This window comes from Aulonocara sp. 'chitande type north' Nkhata Bay, linkage group LG23, assembly GCF_057382095.1.
Source record: "Aulonocara sp. 'chitande type north' Nkhata Bay isolate Kocher_YH1m ecotype deep benthic linkage group LG23, A_spYH_male_GT1.1, whole genome shotgun sequence".
Classification (NCBI taxonomy): Eukaryota; Metazoa; Chordata; class Actinopteri; order Cichliformes; family Cichlidae; genus Aulonocara; species Aulonocara sp. 'chitande type north' Nkhata Bay.
Genome location: NC_141365.1, coordinates 27,437,705 through 27,461,943, shown reverse-complemented (window position 1 = coordinate 27,461,943; position 24,239 = coordinate 27,437,705). Strand labels below are relative to the sequence as shown.

Here is a 24,239-nt window from a genome sequence, read left to right as displayed (position 1 = left end):
AACAGTTAGTCTTACTTTAAGGATTAAAATGTAGAAATGGATTTTATTTTCTCAGTTTTCACGTCTCAAAACTCAACTACAAAGTAGAAAACAGAGGAATAAATGCACAAGAACAAAACACAATATACAGATGAACTTGAATGCATCTATAAAAATTAAGCTGTATATTCATCTTATATAATAAATATACAGTTATGATCCATACTGACGCTGCTGTCCACCAATATCGGTTTACACTTTAGTACAAAATAAAGTGAAAATCCTCTTTTAGGAAGGCAGGAAACGCATAAACATGTATGTACATACAGTATATGAGGTATATGAGTTTGTACAATTCTAACAAGCTTGAAAGTCAATATTTGGTGTGACCACCTTTATTCTTCAGCACAGTCTGTCTCTCTTAGGCAGCTTTCTTGTGATTTCTTTAAGTAGTCTTCAGGAATAGTTCTCCAGGCTTCTTGAAGGACATTCAAAGCTCTTCTTTGGATGTTTCTGCCTTTTGTTCTGTTCTCTGTCCACATGATCCCACACTGCTTCAGTAGTGTTGAGGTCCGGGCTCTGGGGAGGCCGATCCATGACTGATAGTGCTCCACTGTGTGTTTTTCTATCCAGGTATTTATTGCATTGGCAGTGTGTTTGGGATCATTGTTGTGATGAAAAATGAAGCTACTGTCTATCAGATGCTTTCCAGATAGCATTGCATAGTAGCTCAAAATATTTTCTGTGTTCATAATTGATCAATTTTGAGAAGTTTTCCAACACCACTGACTGAAATGGAGCCCAAACCATGGCAGAGCCTCCACCGTGTTTTATAGATGGCTGTAGTCACTCCCTGTTGTAGCTCTCTGCTGACCTCCTCTGTACATACTGACAATGATTTCAACCAAGAAAGTCAAATCTGGATCTGTCACTCCATCAGACCTGTTGCCACTGATTTTCAGTCTAGCTCTTGTTTAATGTGGCATACCTCAGCCTCAGCCAAAACATTACTGGGAAATAAAGCTGAAAAGAAAAGAAAAGCTCAAGTCCAGAGGCGGTCATGCGTGCTTACAATGATTGTTCCAGAACAAACCTGGAGGTGTGTTTTTGCCAAACCAGGGTTCCCTGTAAAGAGCTTATTTCAGCACAGGAAGCTCCTGTCATCAAACGCTTGTAGTAGGAAGACAGTAAATAGTACGGTGGGAATAAGAGGTGGGATGAAGTGCATCTCAGTCTGTTTTTGTCTGCATTATCAGTCAACAAGCCTCCGACCTTCCACCGGCCTCAAAGCGACTTGCAGACATTCTCCAGCGAGAACTTCGTCTTCCAGTTTACTGCATCGGACCCCGAGGGCTCGGCCCTTCTCTTCCAGCTGGAAGAGGGACCAGAAGGTGCTGTCCTCTCCCCTGCTGGCCTCCTTATCTGGAGGGTCCCATCAGTTCCAGAGAAGGAGGGGCTCCGGACGAGCAGCTCTGTCCGCTTTACGCTGTCTGACGAGTGTAACGCCCAGAGCACCTTCACTGTGGAGGTAGAGTGGGGATAAGCTGCTAAGCAGTAGTCTGCTGATGTAAATGTGATACACTGATGTTGTTAGATATTAATAAAATCCAGACATTCCTCAGCAGTGTCTGTGTTTCCCATCTGCAACACAGATTGTCGTGGTGCCGTGTGGCTGCCAGAATGGACGCTCATGCGTGACGGATATTAACTTTCCCGCCGGCAGTGGGAAGTACCTGTGTGTGTGTCCCGAGGGTACTCAGGGCAAACTCTGCGCCGACGACATAGACGAATGTCTGTCGGCTCCATGCTTGGGCAGCAAGTGCATCAACGTGGCCGGTGGGTACAGGTGCGAGTGTCCTGCAGGGCTGCGAGGTAAGAATGATTAAAAACCTAAAGATTTTTAATCAAAAATGAACAAAATAAAAGCCCTTGATGTTTAAGGCTGTTTTGTTTAGACACACTGGGCTGTTCTGACATCACATGTTTGCAGTCGCGGAGGATTAATCCCAGTGATGGTTTTTGATTACAGAATCAACATCCTCTGTGTGTGTTTTTGGCAGGTTTAACGTGTCTGGAGGATATCAATGAATGTGAAAGGAAGCCCTGTTTTCCGGGAGTGCAGTGCTTCAACAGCTTTGGCTCCTATGGCTGCGGCCCCTGCCCCAAAGGAATGGTGGGAAATGGGACTTCGTGCACTGGTAAGTATGGGCTTACTGCATTACTACCCATAGGCAGTTTATAAAAAATGGAGCTCCACTAAGAGACACTCATTCGTGAGCCTCTGCTCCTCCACATTTAAAGGAGCCATTGAGGTGGATGCCTCCTGCATGCCTGCTAATTGAGGTTTTCCCAGCATGGGAGTGGACCCCTAGGCAGACCTGGTGAGATTATGTGTTTCAGCCGGCTTGGGAATATATCTGCTTCTGCCCCCCATAAGAGAGAGGAGGTGGCTGTTGAGAGGAAGGTCTGGGCATGCCTGCTTAAACTGCTGCCCCTGTCACCAGAATAAGTGACAGAAAATGTAGCTTCTAGGTCTGGAAATATTAAGGCTGTGTGGAAGTTCTTTAATTGTGCATTATTTATAATACCCAGCAGGGGGTGACCCCTCTGGTTTCAGGAAGAAGTCAGATTGTATAGAAGTCTATGGCTAACTGACCCTAATGCAAACCAACTCTTCCATGATGAGTGGTCAGATAACCAGACTGAACCAGAAGCTTGGTTAAGGCTACCAAACGCATCTGGTCGAGGTGCAACTTGCTAAATGACATAAGGGACCCGACAAAATATTAGTGGGAGTGTGTGTCTGTATTTTAGCCTGTATGTACACTTTTGGCCCAGTGTGGATTAGAGAAAATCCAACACAACTTCAAACGTGTGCGCCCAGTTCTTGTTTTTTTTAAGTCATTAACTGTACAGTGCTGTACAGCATTGTCCCATTGCATGCTGTGCAATCATTCCACCCTGGAAAAAGAACAGTTCAAAGAAATCATTAAAAGCCCAAAATTGCCATGACATTCGTGCCCATGATGAGTAGATGTAAACTTCTGACCACAATAGTAGAGCAGGGCGATATGGCCAAAAATATTTATCACGATATATATTTGAAAATTTGCGATAACGATATAACCGACGATATAATTGATGCAAGACAAAATACAACTCCACAACATTACTAGCGCAAAAAGACAACCTTCCATTTATTTTCACTTAAACAAGAAGCTGGTTTTTATGTACATTAAAGCTTTATAAAAATGTAACAGTGCAAATGCAAATTCCTTGCTGAAAGTTTAACCAAAAGGCATTTCCAGTAGAAATGGGCTGACATATCCTGAGCATAACCATGTATAATATCCACTGAAGTTAAAAAGAGGTGCTTTGCGACATTAAACTGCAGTGTGCAGTACGCATTTTTCGGACCATAAGGTGCACGGGATTATAAGGCACATTAAGCGAAACAAAGCAGTCAGATAAATCAAACTTTATTAAACTCATTCTTCTTGCTTCCTCCACTTCTGTACCATTGATTCATTAATGTTGAATTCTCTGGTAGCTGCTCTATTCCCATGTTGTTGCAGTATATTAATGACTAACCTCGTATTGTGGATGGATTATCTCAGTTGTTCTCCTGACTGAAGTTTGGTCCGTTTACAGCATCCTGCCATGCGATTGCATTTGTCTCTAACCATGAAGAACCTTCACGTTAACTTTTATAAGTGGAAAAGTGTTAGTGTTCGTCCTCCAGCTTCACTGTTTATGTTATGCTAACATAGCTGTGTCGCTAGCGATCACGTAGCACATCATTATATACCAGCTAGCCAAACTTCAGTAACCTTACAAACGTCACTGCTGTTTAGTTTCCTGTCTTCATTTATGTTGGAAGTGATAGCAGAGCTGTACGTTTGAATTTTTTCAGAAATCTCTCAGTCAGAACATGCAATATCATGCTTAGGTAACTAGCGAAACTAGCGAGCTAACTTCCGCTAGCTTCCTGCTAACTTCTAACTCCGTTAAATGTAATAACTTTTGTTTTCATGGATGCCTGGAAGTTAAACTTTATAGTTACACCTGGTAAAGCAGCAATGCTGATCGTTTTATTAAAGATGAAAGAATTTAGACAGTTTTTAACTCTAAGTGATGCTGCAGTGTTGTTTGACCTGAAGCATACAGAGTTTAGGACCCAGATTACTCCCAGATTTAAGAGCATCTTAGAACGGCCGCTTGCATGTTCTGCAAAAAAATGTGCTTTGTTGTGTATCTGACGGACAAACACCAAACCAGTTCCACATCACGGAAGTTGCACCATTTTTACAAACCAATTCTGGTTCATCTGTTTCACTCAACAATCGGCCATGTGCGTATGAAAACAAAGGCACTGCGCATGCGCGTTTTACTCCCATTCTATCGCGATATTTCATTTTCCTATCGTTGCCTAACATTATACCGGTATTACCGTGAACGGTATAATATGGCCCAGCCCTACACAATAGTATATGTCTTGAGCAGAAACTGAAAGGAAGCTAGGCGTGATTAAGTAACGTCAGGTGGCGTCACGGCACCCAAACGAGACCACTTATTTTCCTATAGTTAATCCTGCTTTCCAAAACAGCCCTGAGTTTAACAGACACTGCTGTTGTCTGAGAGGGTGTAGCCCCTCTGTACAGTTTACAGCCTCACATAATAAAAAAATAGTCAATTTCTCTATTCATTTCCCAGCAGCATTTATCATATGTTCATCTGTTTGTTGCTGTGATATTGGTTCGAGCATTCCAGCAAACTTGTAGCTAATTTTGTTGTTGTTCCAACTACATTTAAATTAAAGCAGCTATCCAAAAAAAGAGTGAATTCGTTCATTGGAGCCGTGTGTCCCGGAGGAGCACTCAGCAGTGAATGGAAACCAGATGGCTGATAGTGCTGCCTTGTACTGTGACTGCTCACGTTGTTTTGGAAAGACTTTTGGCTTCCACCAAAACTCAGTAATTATATAAAAATACATGCATAATATGGTAACTTCTGCTGTTGCAAACCTGCAGCTTTATTTGTTTCCTTTATATTGTTGCAATCTGTGCCAGTCGGTGGGAAATGCCTCGATGTTGAAGCACACTTTGTTTTAGGTCAAAGAGGGTGTTTCCAAAATTTTCAAGGCTAATGGCTAATCAGTTATTATTTTTCAGGTATGCAGAGATCTGTCTTTTTTCTCCAACATTCAAGGAACATAACCGTGTCTTTAGGCAGCTATGGTGACGTGACGAAGAAATGCTATCTCAATTAAGATACTTGTCACAATACAAATCCTGCCATAAACCTGCATTCTATTTAATGATCAGTAGTGGGCGATTCCTGCAGGTTTTAGATGTGTCCTTGATCCAACACAGCTGATTTAAATGGCTAAACGACCTCCTCAACATGTCTTGACGTTCTCCAGACGTTCTCTGGTAATTAACTTATCATTTGGTTCAGGTGTGTTGACCCAGGGTGATATCTAAAACCTGCAGGACACCGGCCCTCGAGGTCTGGGGTTCGACACCCCCGAGTTAGGCAGAGCAGTCACGTTCCTAACTCCAGGATTTATGGGTGTCTACGGGAATTGTTTCACTTTTGGTTCCTGGATTTTAACTACAAAGATATTGTTAACTGAAGATGAGAAGTTAACAGCATGCTGCAAGCACAACACTGGTGCACGTACCCATACTTGTCAAGGTGAATATTAATACAGGGTTAAATTAGTTGCTTTCACGATCTAAAGAGAAAAAAAGCCCCAGAATTCTCACCTAAAAGACATCATGTTGATCCATATTCTATTCAATTCAGTTTTATTTACATAGTGCCAAATTAACCATATTGCCTCAAGGTGCTTTATATTATTTGCGTAAGCACTGGGGCTGATGTTGCATTCCTGCAGTCACATTATCCTTCCAGTAACAGAAGAACTCTGTGGTGTGTGTTTACAGGAGTTTCTGCCCCTAAAAGGAAAAAAAATCTGGGTCTACAGTAAAGCACAGAACATTAATTAAACTCAGCAGCATATTATTTGCCATTTTTATGGGACCTTGTGGCAGAAGATTCACAGGGACAGATAGTTGGATTTCCTAATCCCCTTTGTTCTTTAATCCTCCACATGTCCACTGAGGGCCTTCAGCTTGACTTGTTTGACCTCTACGCTCAGTTCATTTTAAGACGCATAACTTTGTGTGTCAGTGGAGTTGGACAAGGTCCTTAAATTTTAAATGACAAGCAGGTCACAAGTTTAGATCCACTCACCAACGGCATGAATGTCATAGTAAATGTGGTTCTTTTGAGGATTTCTTTGAAATGTTCTATTTCCACGGTGGAATAATTGGACAGCATATGTCTTTAAAACAAGAATTGTGTGCAGAAGTTTGAATTTATTTTGGATTTTTTATAATCCAAAAAGGCTCAAAAGTATACATACAGGCTCAAATACATTCATAAACTCACTTCAGTCTTTTAGTATTTGATGCTGAAGGTTCCAGATCATCAGTTGCACAACAATTGCACATTAAGTACAGGTTATTCAGAAAGAAAAGAAACTTAGCAATACACACCCAAAGCTACAAAGCAGTTACCTTGAGATTAATGAAACGAACCCTTTAAACCCTTTAACCTCTCCAACTAATCAGTTGTGGTTTGACAAATCAACCGTCATTGGTAGTTTTGACGAGTCAACCGGGCAGAAGGAAGTTCAGTTCTAATGAAAAAGTTGAGAAAAGTCAAGTGTCAAAGGTAAAGGTTTTGGAGAGGCATTCAAAACTAGACTCCAAAGTCTTATTGAATCTGCCTTAATTCTAGTAAGTAAGAAGTCTTTGCTGTAGTAAAGCAGGATGAGTCAGATTATTTGACCTGCTGCCATGTCTGAAGCCTGTTGAGGTTTTCTGCTACTACTGTGGCAAGAGATATCTTTACACAAACTTGACCCAAGGTCTCGTCTCTTGCTGGGAGTCACAGTTCATTAAACGTAACCTTTTGAGCCCTTCCAGGTTTTCTGATTTACAGCAACCTCCACATCCTTCACTGTACCATCTCTCTTTTTTGGTCCTTTATTATTGATTTAATGCAATGTGTTCTGAAGTGGGTGATCTTGATGCTCAATTGGATGTAAAAATTGAGGATAGCAATCCAGAACATAATTAGTGGCTTTCTTATTACAGTATTTCTCAGTCCAGCTGCCTTCCCTTCAACATCTGCTCCTCATATGACTGGCTACGAGACACCAGATGTTCTGCTCCAACCACCCAAAATAAAGACAGGCGCTTTCCTGAAGACCTCAAGCGGTAGCTCCCCGCAGATGACAGCTGAGGCCAGGAAAACAGTTCCAAGAATTGACCCACAAATGAAATCAACCACCTGGACAAGGACAGCAGGAATTAGCTCCAGCCCTGAAGTCACAATAGCAGAAACCAGCAGGCGCAAAACACCAACCGTTCCCCAAACAAATATTGATTCTTCACGGGAAACTCAAGCAGCTAACCTAAACCTATCCAGGACTAACACAGACATGTTCAAGAACCTCTCAGAGATTGTTCCACGCCGAGTCAAACAGGAGCAAGCTAAATTCAGAAACACTACAAGCAATCCTCCGACTGTAGCTTCACCATCAGATCATGATAGACCAGCTGCAGGTAAGCCCCAAATTTCCAATAAATTCCATTTAAGTTTTCCTTAATGTGCGAGGTATCACACTGTGCTGAGCCTCAAGCAAGTATGAAGACAAGGAGACTTTAAAAGGGAACATTCAGTCATTCTGGCCATAATGTTTTATCACAGTCATTAAAATAAGTTACCAGGAAAATAATTCACATACTGTAGTATACATATTTTTTTTAGTTTAGCTATAAAAGCTGCCCTAAGGGGATTCAGGATTTCAATTTGAGAACACTTAAACAGGTCGTTTTCAGATGTTAGGAACAACCGACCAATGTGATCTTTTTTTGGAGATCTTACCACTGTGTGTGCTTGAACAACCATTCAGAAACAGGGAAATTCACATAAAACAAAAACAATTTAGACAAAAAAAATATTGTTTTTTTACTCTGTATTCAGGAAAACTGTAGTTCAATGATATGTTACCTTACAGAGCTAATGCTGCAGTCACAATAGGAAAATCAGTGGAGACCATGGCACACCCAAGATCATTGCGATCGTTTGTGAGCAACTTTCAATTTTGCTGCTTCTTGAAATGGTTGTTTCAAAGACGAGGACCAGATCTGTGATCACTTGCAGTCAGCTGCCGTCTTCAATGAGTCATCAGTGCATCAAGATAGTTATAAAACAAGCAATAAGATCAAATCAGGCTTGGTTGCAATTGAATGGAGTCAAGTTGGCAATTACATGCGTCAGTTACTTACTGTTTATGATAATACGGGATTAACTGTGATAAACTCATTGGCAGTCTGTCTGCATTTATAAATGAGTTTGCAACTATTTGTAAACCTTCACCAATCTGTTTGAGAGAGGTCAGACTGCGACTGTATGGAGACACGTTGCCTCCCACAAGGAGGCCTGTGTGCCTTGTGATCAAAAGTGAACGCCCACAGGTTGAAGGTGGAACACCGTCAGTGTAATCGTTGATTTTTTCCTCATTGCCTATTACTACTCTAGTCTGAACCATTACAGAGCACACAAGGATATTTGTAAGTATATTAATATTTGATACTTGTAAGACTAGAACTAATGAAAGAAAGCAAAAATGAACTTTGCAACAGTTTTATTTGTATGTTTTCAGAGATGTCAGAGATGCAGATTGTGTTTGCTACAATCCGAGCCTTCTTATAGGACAATGATTGATCTCATACAACTTTATCTCCCAGGATCAGTGAGGTCTTTGGCTGTCAGTTTATCAGCTACATGCGCCAGCAGGCCCTGCTTTCCTGGGGTTCAATGCATCAACCGCAGACCGCCACATGTGGGCTACGTCTGTGGCCGCTGCCCACCTGGACTTTATGGCAACGGTCGCATCTGCATGAAGAACTCCAAGGAAGGTGAGGGAGCTTTTACATTTAATATTTTAATGCGTTTGGGGATAAGCTTCCATGATTTTTAAGTCTTGTCAGGGACTTTGCAGGAACCAGAGTGATTATAGAGTTTTTCACAGGCCTTTAGGACATTTTAAAAAAAAGAAAAGAAAAAAAAAGCAGTTGAATGCAGTTGAAGTTTCCTTTAACCCTAAACTAACTAATGCTGTTGACTTAATTCAGCCATAGATCTACTTACACTGGCTGGACATCAGGTGTTTCATAACCTTTGGGTCACATCTAGCCCCACACATGATTGGTCAATGCTGTAATTGAGTCACAAAAGCAGCCCAAATTGGGGTGTCTGCTCTATATAGCATATTCTTCCGATTCTTTGTACAAAAACACATTGTGTTGTTTTTCAAAGGACAAAAATAAGCATTAATCTGATGAAAACATCTGTCAGTAATGTGCATCCTTCCATACACTGTGGTCTGCTTTTAAGAGCTTATTTTGCACTCGTTATATTCTGGTTTCCCTGATGTTGCTTTATGTGTTTTTCTTGATTGGAAAGAATGTCATTTATTGCAGGAGATAAATCAGCATAAGTGGTTGGAGACTGCCTGAATGAAATAACCACCTCTGGTGCATTGCTTTTTGAGTCGGTTCCACAAAGTTTCTACAGCAGATTCCTTAATGTGACTTCACACAAGGGGAGATGGTGGGGGGGCTCCCAACTCTAAAGAGACAGTCTGATTCCAACTTAAATCCCTTTATTGTGGACTGTGTTTGTCTGGAGAGTCACATCACCACAAACAAGACATTAATCGCTTAAATTGCTTTGCTGTTCTTCTCTTTACTTTTATTTGTCCAAGGACTGAAAGCAGACATGCTTTTTTCCTTCAGCATGTCATCGTTTGACCAGATGTTCTGCTTTTCAATTTTAGTTTTATTTTGCTGTATTTTATCATTTAACGCAGCGTTTTGCAGATTCCTGTCAAACTTCTGTTAAGCCTGTCAAGCTGTGTTTAGTACGCAGCGACACATACGCGATACACAGCAGAATGACATCAATGGCAGCTTTATAATGACATGATCTGTAGCACCCAAAGCTGCTGCTTTAGCATATTTTAGTAATCTAATGCTTCTCAGTAAAGATTTCAAAGCTATGACTGGAAATTTACGTTTTGGGGTAGAAATATGAATATCTTAGGGCTCAGTACCTCAGATCTAGTTGCTGGTTGACCTGGTAACCATTGGCCGCTAGGGAAAAATTTATATTCCCTGACTGGTTGCAATGAAACTGATTGCTAAAACCTCAGTTATGCATGCCTAGAGACCAATCAATAAACCCCTGCTAACCACCAATGAATAAACCGCTTGGCATGTCGTTGCTGAAGGTTGCGAGCTGTTGCTAGGTGAAATTGGTCACACAGAACTTTATAATGTTGCCCTGAAAACCTCCTTACAATTATTTTGGTCACTGGGACGCTGTCACCAGTTGTTTGTATGGAAGATGCTGTCTACAAATACTTACCAACTACTCACAGAGTGGTGAGACTGTGAAAAATCCAACATGAATAGGAAGTGGCAGTCATTTGAAAAGTTGCACCTTCTAAAATGTCTTGGTTGCAGTTTTTACTTTGAAGTTAAACATTTTCTGTTTACATCTTGAGACAATTTTTTTTTCAAATTTCACTAATTTTGTGAGCAATTGCATACTGTTTGCAGGCAGGTTAGTGTCATAAGAATACATGTGACTGCAGCAATCTGCTAGTGGCAAGGGTTTTCATACTGCACTCTCTTTGTGACCACTTTCACCTACAGACAGCTAGCAACCATTCACCAATCAGTTGGGAAAATACACATTTTTCCCTAGTAACTGGTAGTTGCAAGCAGCTTTGTGACAGGCCTCTAGTGTGCGTGACTGGCAATCTATTTCACAGCAACTGCCAATAACCCCTCACACCAGTCTGAGGCCTGTGTAACTGAGGCCACTCTGCTGTTCTACTTAACTCTAGTTAAGGCCAAATCATATTTCTTTCTGTAACATATTTTTAAACCACTGGAGATGACCAAAGTGCTGTCCATACCACTGTGGAGAACATAAATAGATCGAAAAAATAGAAAGAAAGACAGAATACAGGATCCAGTTGTATAAAATCAAAATATAAATAAAATTAACAAAGGTATTCTAAAAACAAGACAGAACAGGAAAGAAATGTAACACTAAAATATAATAAACAGTAAGAATATGTGAAGGCCATCAAAAACATGCATGTCTTTGGGGGTTTCGTTTCATTAGAGACTTAACATTTGATTGTTCCAGAGTTATCGAGTAGGCACTGCCAAATCTCCCTTATTTTGTAGAAAAACTACAAGCAGTTGATCTTAAAAGTAATGCCTTTTTGGCTTGATCCGGATTCTATCAGCAAAGAAGTGGATGAACTATTAGATTTCTGCAAGAGCATATGCAAGGTAAATAAAATAGGCCCTAAACTGGAACCTTGAGGCACACCATAAGTAATTGGGGCTGTACATGAAGAGAAGAACCCATTTTTCAGGACAGTGCCTTAGATGCTAGCCTAATCCTCAAGAGGGTTCGCAAGAAAGTAGATCTAAATCTTACTGGAAACAAAATGGCACAATTACTGGAGTTTAAAGGCAGCACGTCATCATTAAAAAGTTTGTGTAGAGCATATTTTGTCCTGAGGTGTGATCGGAAATTTTCAGTGGCTTAGTCTAAAAAAGAAAAAGGCTGAGCATACAGCATTTTCTCCATGAATTCCATCATAGAAATATAAGTTCAGAAATAAAAATTACTTAACTCTTTTCAGGCAAGGTTATTTAATAAGGACATGGACTGCTTTGTTAGCAAAATTTGTAATCTGGGAAATTGAAGGTTCTGGAGTGTCCAAAAACTGTGTAGGAACAATATCCCAGGGGCAGTTGTATAAATTATAGTCATGATTGTGTCATCAATGTGATATACAAGCTAATATGACCGTTATCCCTTTCCTCAGCATCCAATCACCTGCCTCAGCAGCAGACACTAGGCAAGTCCAGCCGATCCTCATATGGAAGTAGCAGCAGCAAAGTCGTCCATGTCCACCTACCCAACTTGCCCAACAGGTATGGTGTCAAGCACCTGTCCTCATCCTTCATTAGGTTGCACCAAGTTACAGGATCAGGTAGAGAGGGTGGCACAGGAAGAAGAGAGGCCATCATTTCTGCTTCGAGGGATGTCGCTGCAAATACTCACATCACACGTGCCAACCCTAGATCAGACACTGGGACATACGCCAGTGCCTCCAGGGAGATTGTCATGCCCCATGTAACAGTCTCCAAGGTGAGTTGGTAACTGTTCAAAGCATTAAAAGAAAATCGTACAGATGGACATTAAAGTCCATTTACTCACTTTATGATCATCTTCCAGAAGTCTGAAGGAGCTCTTACTGGTGCCACGCCTGTTAAAGTAACTGCCGCTGCACCTCGGCTCTCCATTCAGCCTGGAAGAGTAACGGCAGCTAAACAAACAACCCAGCATCAGCTCAACCACCTGACATCCACCCAGACCAAACCCTGGACTCCACCAAGACCTGCCCTTACAGCAGCCCTCACTTCTCTGTCCTACTCCCTTTCTGAGTCTGAGTTCTCTGCAGACGGGGATGAAACTGAGCCAGGATCAGAGATGCCGAAGATTGTGCCAGTGCTGACCCTCACAACACCCGACAAGGTCTATAGCTCCCAGGCACAAAGATCTACATCCAGCCAGTCATCAACTGGAAGTGGTACACTAGCTGACGAACATTTGATGGCTTGTGCTGAACGGCCATGTTTTCCTGGTGTCCAGTGTGAACCAGCTAAGGATGGGGGCTTCCGCTGTGGAAGGTGTCCAGTAGGATATACTGGAAATGGGCATACCTGTAAAGGTAAACTTGTTCTCTCTTTGATATCCAAATATCTCAAATCGGCAGAACCAATTTCTAATGGTGTTATTATTCATATAAGATACAGCTATGAAAAACAGTTTTCAACAGGACTCTTCTGCAGCAATCTTGTGTTAACTAAGTACACCCCATGAAATAGCTTAGCAGCAATAACATGAAGTAAACATATATGACTTAATTTGTCACTGTCACGTCACTGGGGATCACTGTGTTTCTGTTCATTGAGGTTTGAAGGTTTGTTAATGCACGACTATTATAGGGTCTGCCAAAAAAATTGGCAGGTTCAGGTTGGGGTCTGGACTTTGACTATTTTGATTCTATTTCTTTTTCAGCCATTCTGTTGCTGCTGTGCTTGGGATCATTGTCCTGTTAAATGACCCAGTTTTAGCCAAGCATTAGGTTTGACTCCAGAATTCTTCTGTATACAGAGGAGTTCATGGTGAACTCACTGATTGCAAGGTACCCAGGTCCGGGGGCTGGGAACAAGCCCAAATCATCACCCCTCTTGACAGTTCTGATGCAAATTTGCAAACCTAAAATTTGCAGCATGTTCAGTTGTATTATTGTAGGGTCTTTACTAGGGGTGCAACAATACTCGTATCGATATTGAACCGTTCGATACAGTACTTTCGGTTCGGTACGCATATGTATTGAATAATACAACATTTTTTATTTATTTTATCAACTTTTCTTCTGACGATGCTGTCTGTGTTGAGTGCTCAGTGGATCTGTGTTTGACTACTCCGCCTAGGTTGCACTGTCGAGTGCAGATCCACTGAGCACAACACAAGCTAGCAAGACAGAAGCTAAGCTCGTTGCAACATGGCAACTGCCTCAATGCTGCCCAAAATTGAACCTGCCCCACCCTCATTCAGATCTGGCATTTGGAACTATCTTGGTTTTCATGTGAAGTATGACCCTGATGGTAAGCACGTCATGGACAAAAGTAAAACAGTATGTCGGATGTGCCACGCAATGCTCAATTTGTGGGAACTAGTGTTAGCGCAGTTAGCTTGTTAACGTGTTGACGCCGTCCAGCCCCAAGCACGGGGCGATCCGTGGTAACGGAGATTTGCCGCGTTATGGCGTTAATGCCATTTTAACGAGATTAACGCTGACAGCACTAGTGGGAACACAACGAATATGACAGCACATTTACGCCGACATATCCTATTGCAAAGACAAGTGGAAGCAGAGACTCTCTTGTTTGTTTATCGCCCACTTCGCGCCACAAACAGGAAACCAGCGGCTGAACAACAGCAGCACGTTTAAGCTTGATAAGCTGTTGTTAGAATTTATTTAATATTACTTTCTACACCAGGATCTTTTTCTATGTAGCTGTCGGCTGGTAACTGTGCAGGGGCGGATCTAGCAAAGTTTAGCCAGGGGGGCCGATAGGGCATGAACAGGGAAAAGGGGGCACAAAGACATACTTTTCTTTCTTATTCTCACTTAAAATGTCTAGCTTTTAATAAATAATTATCCGAATCTTACTACCAAAGTTTTAATATGATGTAAAATGTATAGAAGTCCATTACTGTATATAGTAACTAAGTCTAATATACCCTAGTAAGCTATAGTACTTTTTCCTTTGGGAAGGTACCATCTGTGCAGTCTGCAGTTCTGTTGAAGAAAGACGTTGAATCTATTTAATTATTCTTGAAAATTTTTTTATTTTTGTGCATTTTTTTTGACACTGCATCAAATTAAAGTTGATTACGTCGATTAAGCATCATGAGGTGGAGGGTGGGGGTGGTTCCCTTTTTTTTTTTTTTTTTTTTGCTGGAAGTTTGCAACCCTATTAGTTAGGTTGCTTACTCTTTAAAATACCAGAATAGGGAGGATGGAGTAGGTTTAACTTTATTAGATTGATCAGTATTGCTGAACTATGAAATATTTTGGTTGTAGTGTATTTTTTGCATACAGGTATAACAGAATAGCCTTAGTGTTTGTTTGTTTTTTAACTTGAGTTTGAACTTATACAAAATGCAGCAAGATATTAAAAAAACAGTTTTATTGATTAAAAAACACACTATATCGGATTCATATCGGTATCGGCCGATATCCAAATTTATGATATCAGTATCAGTATCAGACATAACAAAGTGGTATGTGCCATCTCTAGTATGTAGTCCATGTGCCACAAAAGAGAGATAAACCAGTCTAATAGAAAAATATATGTAGGTTTAACATCTTAACGCTCCTCCCCATCTGTGTTTCAAGCTGTTTGCAGGCATGCATGCGGTAGGAACATGGAGTGTGCTGCGCCCAACACATGCCGCTGCAAACCAGGCTACACTGGATCTAGCTGCCAAAAAGGTAAAAAGCAATAGCATTAGAATTTATTTTTTAATAATTTAAGTGTAAAATAATTGTTTTCCCATATTTTATTAGCCATCTGTGATCCGGGGTGCAAGAATGGTGGGGTTTGCATTGCACCAAATGTTTGCCAGTGTCTCAGAGGATACCATGGAGAGACTTGTCAGGAAGGTAACATTTGCTTCTGTTTCCAAGTTAATCCAGTTCAGGATCTATTTAATGCACATTTTTAGTATAACATACTGAGACAACAAATTAATTAAAGGCTTAAAACTTAAGAATGATTAACTTTTATAATAGCTTATAAATTCTTCAACTACCTCTGGTAGCTGCTATGAAGCTCACTTAACCATTAAGTAATACTGTAAATAACACCACCTCATGTATACAAGTAACAACCTGAGGTGATGAAAAGTGAAGTGACAAACACTACACTTCCTCTAATGTCCACTTGAGGCTGCCTCCAAAAAGTATGTCAATCCCATTGAGCCCCATGTTTAAAAAATCCAAATTTACAGCAGAAATAAAAATATTTGCAGCCTAAAACGAAAACTATTTCTTTATAAGTAACCCAGTTAAACTGTATTAAGGCTTAAAATTACACAGGGTTCAGTGAATACAGGCACTAGCCGTCACTTTAGTTATCAGAGTCATTTAACTGGACCTCTGGACTATGTTTATAGTGTTGGTGCCTGTTGGGGCATTTTTAGTAGACAGGTAATATGGTTTGCTGTGCAGTCCCACATGTTCTGTGAATCGTCATTATTTTATCTTTTTGTTACTTAATGCTAATTAGCGGGTATGTATTTTGATAGATGTAATTGAACACCATGCAAGCTAGCTACGTAGATCAGATTAATTCCAGCTCCACCAATACAAAGTAAGTGTGGGTGTGAAGCTAATATTGAGCTCTCAAAATAAGTCTTCACAAACCAATGACTGATGTCGCAGTGGTTATGTCCACTTTTATTTACAGTCTATAAGAGCATGCACTAAAAACATGTCAGTATTACATCTCATTTCTAAACTCCATGTGTGCAGCCTTGTGCAGGTCACCATGCGAAAATGGAGGCACCTGTGTGGGACTGCAGACCTGCTCCTGTCCTTACGGGTTTGTTGGTCCTCGATGTGAAACAAGTGAGTTTACTTCTTTTATATCAATATCAGTGAAGATCTTTTAAAACAGCAGTACATTTGTATACATTGTTCTTTTGTTTCGGGTATTTCTTTCTAATTTTACGGTCTTAATTTACAATATTTTTTTTTAAAAACTTTTTCTTTCATAACTGTTATTGTGGTCTCTTCCTATTAAAAGGGAGGTCTTCCTCCCCACTTTCGCTAAGTGCTGTTCAAAGGGGATTGTCTGATTGTTGGAGTTTTGTCTTTAATGTTGTAGAGACAAAACTCGTCAAGGCCACAAAAATCAACATAAAAATCCACTGAATTGAATTAAATAAATGTTTTTTTTTTTTTGTTGGTTGCAGTGGTGTGTAGCCGTCACTGTCAAAACGGAGGCCAGTGTGCATCTCCAGATGAGTGCATGTGTACACCAGGCTGGACTGGACCGTCCTGTGAGACCGGTGAGTTGTGTTACTCATGCTGTAGGGGGCAAAGATCTGATTTAAGTTTAGGGTAAAGTTTAACTGCAAATTTTGTTTTCCAGCTCTCTGCTCCCCTGTCTGTCTGAACGGAGGTTCGTGTGTTCGACCGAATACCTGCGAGTGTCCTCACGGTTTCTATGGTGCACACTGTCAGAACGGTAAATCTACAGCAGGCTAGATTCAAAGCTTAAAGTGTCTAAAAGCATCTAAATTGGGAGCTATTCTGCTTTTACCTTTTTCAAAATCACAAAAATACTGTTTTAGTGGTTGATTCTCATATTAAACATGACCAGTTTTTCAAATAATCAGGTTATGTATGTGTAGTGTATTAATAGAGACTGTTTATCCTAATACTGACATTACAGATGTCTGTTGGTGAGGACTAGCCAATCAGAAGAAAGCTAGGTTAAATGGGGAGGGGCTAAGAGGCCTTGTTTCAGAAAAAAGATGAGCTGAGGGGCCCAGTAGAAGATAAATAAGGATTCTTTTGAGCTGTTAATCATGCAAAGCTACTGGAGTGCAATAATATAGGAAAAACAGGACTTTTTCTAATATATTTTTTCTCCTCCAGCTGTCTGCAACCCTCCCTGTAAAAATGGTGGTCTGTGTATGAGAAACAACGTCTGCTCATGTCTGCAGGGGTACACAGGGAGACGGTGTGAGAGAAGTAAGCACTTCTTCTTCATCTCCTGGTCATCTTCCTTGTCTGCAGATGCTCCAGTTACTTTAATTATCACTCAGTTGCTTTTAAAGATGACGAAGTGGACGAACTTGTGTCACTTTAATTTCCAGATTGTGTGCTTTTACTGTCATGTTTTGGACAAACTAAAGAATTAATTGATTAAAACTGTCTCCCTCATTCCTCCTCTCCAGGTGTGTGTGAGCCCATGTGCATGAACGGTGGGCGGTGCGTTGGTCCAGATGTTTGTGATTGTCTGTCCGGTTGGCGAGGGAAGAGATGTGACAAACGTACGTGTAATGATCCGTAACGCTCAGGCAGACACGAACACCTGAACACTTCTTCTGCTCTCTTCTTATGTTGACCTACAGTCAGAGTACAGCCTCTTTCACTTCTAAGGTTTTACATGTTTGGGGATAAAAAACATCCTTAGCAGAACTGGAAATGAGGTAAATACAACCTCAGATGAAAAACATTAAATAAGAACATATTTTTGCTCAGTTTAAGGTCCTTGCTTCACCCATGATCCACATCTCCAATAGGTTTCATGAAATTCTGCTCTGTAGTTTTTGTGAGGTGACAAACAACGCTGCAAACGTTCCTCTGTTCTCGCCTTGCTTTCGTGCCGACCTCCTGAGCACGCAGCGAGTTTCTCAGACTGACCTGGCAACACCTCCGCAGAGGTGCTTCACATGTGGAAACCATCAGGTGTAGTGCCTGCAGAGTTTCACTTGACTGACCTTTGACCCTCGCAGAGTGGTAACAGTTACCTAAGAGACAGAAGTTCAAAAGAAGAAGAGATTAATTACAGATAAGTGTTACCTGCTGACTTGCTCAAGCTTTCTTAGGAGAACTGTTGTTACCCTCAAGTCCTACTCCGGTCGAAGTGATTTAAATGTGTCATCAGCGTGAAGGCGGGGCTCTGTGTGGACTTCTGTGACCACAAAGACCACATGACACATCCTTCAGTTGGACTCCAGCTGTGAGAGCCGTGGCTGTGTGCTGTGATTGACATGTCGGGTGTGAGCACAGCCCTGCACCTCAGCTATTTAAAAATGTAGATGTCAATTTGTTAATTGACATTATGTATTAAGTGAATGAAAAACAGAACAAATATTTGATGATGATGATGATGTTCAGAGCTTTCTGTCATCGTGTGTCCTCTCAGCCAGCTGTCTGCAGAAGTGTCTGAATGGAGGCGAGTGCGTCGGTCCAAACACCTGCCACTGCGCCCCAGGGTGGCATGGCACGCTGTGTCAGATCTGTGAGTATCAAAACCAAACACACACTCATAGGTACACTAGAGGGACAACAATAAGACAACCTCCAAAACAGGAAAGGCCTTACAGGTGAAGGACACTCACAGCTTTTCCTTCCTACTCTGCTTTTTTTTTTTACTACTTTTGCCTTTGGCTAGCCTCAGTGTCATTTCTGGTAGCAGTAGTGACACTGAGGCTGGACCTGGACCCTAAAGAGGTTGCACAGGTAGTCCAACTCCTCCAGGACGCCACATCAATACATGCCATTGTCAGAAAGTTTGCTGTGTCCAGGATCATGTAGGAGATCCCAGGACACAAACAGTTACTTTAGTTTAGGGTCTGATGTGTTATAGTGCAGGACGTTAGGCTGCCTGTAACATCGTTCAGCATGAACAGCTTGGTGGTGGGTCAGTCATGGTCTGGGGAGGAATATCCCACAGACCACTGCAGGCTACACAACCGTACCCTGACTGCCATGAAATCCTTGGACTGACTGTCAGACCATATAATGGCGCAGTGAGTCCCGGGTTGCTCCTGGTGCGCGACAAAGCCCAGCATCATGTGGTGAGAACAGGCAGGATGCATGGAGGACGTAGGCATCGATACCATTGATTCGTTGTCACACTCAACAGAACTCCTCTTGGACATTATGTTTTGGTCCATCTGACACCACAAGGTTGCACCTCAGACTGGGACACCATCCAAGGTTCCCGAGGTTGTCAGTCTTGCATAAAAACTACAGAGAACAGTTTTGAGTTGTTGCAATGAAATTCCAAGAAACGGGATCAGCCCACTGCATCATTTCTTCACTCTGATTTTCAGGGTGTCTTTGAATTCAGTAGGTTGATCATTTTCATTTCTGTCAAATGACGTGGCAGTCCATGTTAGTACAGATATGTTTCTCTCACAGGCCCACTAAATATAAAGTAAGAGCTTTTTTTAAATCTCATTTTGTTTCAGAAATGTTTTCTTTGTGCCTTGAATGATAAACTTCAGCTGGGATCTTACAGAGAACGTTGTAGCAGGACTGATTTATTTGATCTTCTAACTGTGTATCTGTTGCTGTTGTGTCTCAGCTCTCTGTGAGCAGAAGTGTCTGTACGGCAGTCGCTGCATCCGGCCGAATGTCTGCGCCTGCCAGAATGGATTCTCTGGGTCGTTCTGCGCCAGGAGGGTAAGAACTGAACATGGAGCCTCAGTTTAAAGAGGAGAGCATCTACTTGTTAAGTGTTTTCTGTGTCTTGGCCTCTTATTTGTTACTCCTTGTTTGGAGGAACGTCACTTTTTCCAGACTGTCAGATTCGCAGATGAGAGACAGAAGACTCACATGAAGAAAAACAGAAACACATGAGTCCGTCCTCATGAACTGGCCACTTACAGACGATGATGTATTGAAGCCAAATGCTGCTCTATATGTTTGGATTTTACAAGCTGCAGTTCATTGCCACAGTCCAGCCTCACGTTACAATCACATGTCATGTATCATTGTTATTATTTTTCAAACTTCCCAGTAACTGAAGCTGTTTTGTTTGTTTTGCACCAGCTGGAGGACAGACAAAGTGCAGGAATTTCAGCAGAGAAAGACATACAAAAGTTCTGCATGCGAATCTTTAAAGAGGAAGTCAGGAGTTACGGAGGTTTGGAGGATGAGCAGGAGTGTTAGGTTAGGCCAATGGTTCCCAAAGTTTTTTTGCTGGGCCCCCCTTTGTTTTACAAGAAAAAATAAAAATTACGTGTGGACGAGGAATACAGAGTTCGTCATCCAACGTCAAAGTTATGTGCCTTTTTTCACATTTACATCAGATGAATTGCAGAATGACAGAGACAAAATACTGTTAATCTGACTATCTTCAGGTTTTACACGCTTACATATGCACACGCAGTTACTGTCCCTCCATTTACAAAGGCAGAGGCGTCACGGTGTGATTATTGGATTATTAGTGAAAAAGTAAAACTAAGGCATTCAAAGTGCCACGGTGAATTAAAATGAAATATTCAAAAGTTAAAACAATATTATTTACAGTATAGAAAAGATATACAAGATATAAAAAAACAGAGGAATGCTAAAAGTCTTAACAGAGACGATGCAGATAAAATGGCAGAAAATAGAAGTTAAGACAAAACAAAGACAAAAAAAGTACAAAAAGTGAAAATAATCAAGTGTAGGGAGATAAAACACCAACTAAAAGATACAAAATAAGGTTAAATTTCTGCTGTTTGTGTCTTTTTGCTTCTCAGTGATGATCTGTGTAGTTATCCAGCCTCATGTTTTTATTTGTTTTGTTTTTTCCAGCTGCCTATCACACGAGGCTGACACCAAACAGCCGGCGGTAAAACCCTCAGGTGATCTGGAAAGCACCAAGACGTAATCAGACTCCAAAGGTCACCATCAGCTGAGCTTAGCATGGAAACTAGTGATGCCGACATACAAGACGGAGAAAAAGGCAGCTTATCCCTCGTTTTTGTGCTAAGCTAAGCTAACACGTGGACAACCTGGGGTCCGTTCTTCGTACTTCGCTAAGTAGGTTAGCTGGATTTGATTGTTGACGATTTCGCGTGATCTTGGATCGTTCGGTTCTCCAAAGCTCATCCGGGACTTGCTGTCATAGCAACAGATCCGTAAGCGTAAACCTGCTCGGGAGCAGGCTTACTTTATGTAAACAAGATTAGATCGCGGCCACTCAGGTATGTCCGCTTCATGTATACGAAAGCAACAGCGATATTTTACCACTGTTTCACCATAAATAAATATTATCAATGTAACTAAAGTTAATGCAGTATTTGATCCTTTTATTGATTCCATACAGATACATACAGGTCATTTCCTAACAAAAAGGGAAATGTACTATTAATCATTCTATTTCATGTATTTGATTATTTCAGATGTAATTCGTATTTTAGAGTAGTAATAGTAAATTACTTCATGTAATCAAGATGAGAGACCACGGCTATAAAAGCGAAGGTGGATTTGGGAAGCCTGTCGCAGCCATGTCCTGTCCGTATACGCGAGCCACCCATTGCGGAAGGTGCAAGATTGATAAGGAGAGTTTTCAGAATCCAGCGTATATTGCGGGACAGACAGGATCCTTTAGCTCAGCGTGACAGTGTGCTCATAGAGAGATATCGATTTTCCCGTGAGGGTATTATTCACTTAACCAACTTGTTGACGAGGGGGTGCAGGACCACCACCTGTCTTTTTGTGCGCTGCCCTTTTCTTGGTTGCTGTTATAAACAAACAAACAGATTATTTCAGGGTCTCTTTCCAAGAGACGAAAAGCAATATAAGTGATAAATATTACCATTCTGTAGAATATTCTTATATTTCACTTTTACTTGTTCCCATGTTCTAGTGGGTCCTGTTGTGGCTCTAATGTGAAAGAGGATATAATGTAATATAATATAATATGATATAATATAATATAATATAATATAATATAATATAATATAGTGTAATATAATAAATTTACCCTACCGCCTACTGGTGTTGGCCAGAGGGGCCGATGGCGCGATATGGCAGTCTCGCTTCTGTCAGTCTGCCCCAGGGCAGCTGTGGCTACAACCGTAGCTGCTTCCACCAGTGTGTGAATGTGAGAGTGAATGAATAGTGGCATCGTAAAGCGCTTTGGGTGCCTTGAAAAGCGCTATATAAATCCAATCCATTATTATTATTATTATTATTATTAATAAATTACTTATGAGTTTAATTTGTCAGCAACTTTCTGCCAGCCCTCTCTCCTTGCTTTTGCAGCCTTTGCAGTGTTCCCTTGCGTTTTAATTAAACTCTGAAACTCCTGAAATCCCTCAATCGAGTTCTTGCTCTGCTGCCGAAAAATACTGAGCGCGCTCCTTCGACATTTTCGCCGACCAATCAAAGGGTTGCCGATCAATGTTTCTACTATCGATGCGTAGCCCCTGTTAAGCCACCCAGTGATCTCACATTACTTCATCCAGCTATACTAATCGTCAACAACAGGTGTGTTCGGAGAACCGGAATAGCGAGCTCAAAGTTAGCACGATGATTTGATCTTGGATGTAGTAAGCGAGGTACGAAGAACGGACCCCTGTTTTATGTTTGTTTGTTTTGGGGAATTGGTCACACCGATGAGAAATTGCTCTTAAGTTGCAGAGGGAAACTATTTTCCAGACTTGATTAACATCTAAAACCTACAAAACCTACACTTCAGAAGGAAAAATCCTCACCTGAGGTTCAACATTATTTGCAGTCCCAACACTAAAAGATATTTTGTCACCCTAACACATTAACACGTCCTCAGAGTTTAACTGTGCTGACTCATTGGGTTCTTTCACTCATTTACAGCAGTTTACAGTAAATCTTCAGGGTTTGTCCTTTTCACCGTGAATCCAAACCTCAGTAAGAGTATTTATTTATTTACTTTGTTGTTTTATATTGTCACATATTTGCTGTTGTACATTTCTTAATCAGTGTATAATCTGTTATTTCTTATCAAAGCATTGGCTACTGGCTGTTTTGTAAGAAAATAAAGCTCCTTTAGAGGTACCGCTTGTTGTCCTTCCTAAAAACCTGCATATATATGGAAGCAGGGCTGTCTCCAGGAATTTTTAGATGGGGTGGCACAGGAACTTGGGGGGGGGGGGGGGTATTAATACCAAACTAAATCACTTATATGTGATTAAATCATTACAAGTTGCTGAATTTTCAGACTGTGGACAGACTTCCTGCTTCCATAAAAATTCATTAGGTGTGACATGTAACAAAATGGATGGCTCCATATTTATATGAGTTTAAGAGTAAATAAGTCTACAGTTGTATTTACTATGGTGCATGGAAGAGAAAAAGGCTGTTTCCCAGAAAAAATGACTTCCAGAAGGAATTTAGAGGGGGCACCTGAGGCCCTCCCCTTAGCTACGTCACTGATCTGGTGTATTTTTAACTTGATGATGCTTTTAATTTGTTAATTTCCTTACAGGTACCTTCTGTAATTAAGCTTTGTTGAATTCAAGATTTCGTTTTCTTTCTTTTATTTTTTAACCACAGGGGCAGCATTTTACCTGCTGCTTAACTTCTGGCAGACTGTCATTGCAAATAAGAACGTCTGAAAAGGGTGTCTGGCAAAATAAGGGTTTGCTGACTCACTGCACCATCTTCTGGTACAAGATGGTATTACATGAATGTACAGCCCAGCCCTAGTTCAGCTTTAGTTTTTATCTCTACAACACAGCACATAAACACTTTGGAAATAAACTCTCCAGTTGTTCCTTCACATTTTGCTGATTGTTTAGTTAATTATGTAAACTTTTAAACTATTCTTAAAGATAAGGTTTTACAATAAGTACTTTGGCTGAGAGCAGCAGCAGAGAGGCATTTGACTTTGCTGCAGGGGCCAGACAAGTTCACAGCCAGCAGGTCGGGGCAACAAAGGCTGCGAGGAAAGGAGGATTAAGAGATTAATGAGGTTGCATTAGCTCAACACCAATTAGGATTCCTCTCCTTCCCTCTCTCA

The 24,239-nt window shown here is 41.0% G+C and overlaps 1 protein-coding gene across 1 annotated transcript in view; it reads left to right on the top strand.

Annotated features, from left to right (window-relative positions):
- The window catches only part of LOC147302023 (von Willebrand factor D and EGF domain-containing protein), a 40,004-nt gene extending 16,737 nt beyond the window's left edge, over positions 1-23,267 (top strand). The window contains exons 18-34 of the mRNA XM_086282573.1: positions 1,236-1,507; positions 1,632-1,851; positions 2,040-2,177; positions 7,146-7,616; positions 8,805-8,975; positions 11,972-12,297; positions 12,385-12,880; positions 15,122-15,217; positions 15,293-15,388; positions 16,259-16,354; positions 16,702-16,797; positions 16,881-16,976; positions 17,390-17,485; positions 17,692-17,787; positions 18,666-18,761; positions 19,833-19,930; positions 21,050-23,267. Of these exons, the coding sequence (XP_086138699.1) occupies positions 1,236-1,507; positions 1,632-1,851; positions 2,040-2,177; positions 7,146-7,616; positions 8,805-8,975; positions 11,972-12,297; positions 12,385-12,880; positions 15,122-15,217; positions 15,293-15,388; positions 16,259-16,354; positions 16,702-16,797; positions 16,881-16,976; positions 17,390-17,485; positions 17,692-17,787; positions 18,666-18,761; positions 19,833-19,930; positions 21,050-21,070 (2,981 nt within the window). The 3' untranslated portion in view covers positions 21,071-23,267. The remainder of the gene's footprint in view (positions 1-1,235; positions 1,508-1,631; positions 1,852-2,039; positions 2,178-7,145; positions 7,617-8,804; positions 8,976-11,971; positions 12,298-12,384; positions 12,881-15,121; positions 15,218-15,292; positions 15,389-16,258; positions 16,355-16,701; positions 16,798-16,880; positions 16,977-17,389; positions 17,486-17,691; positions 17,788-18,665; positions 18,762-19,832; positions 19,931-21,049) is intronic.
- Positions 23,268-24,239: the final 972 nt, after the last annotated feature.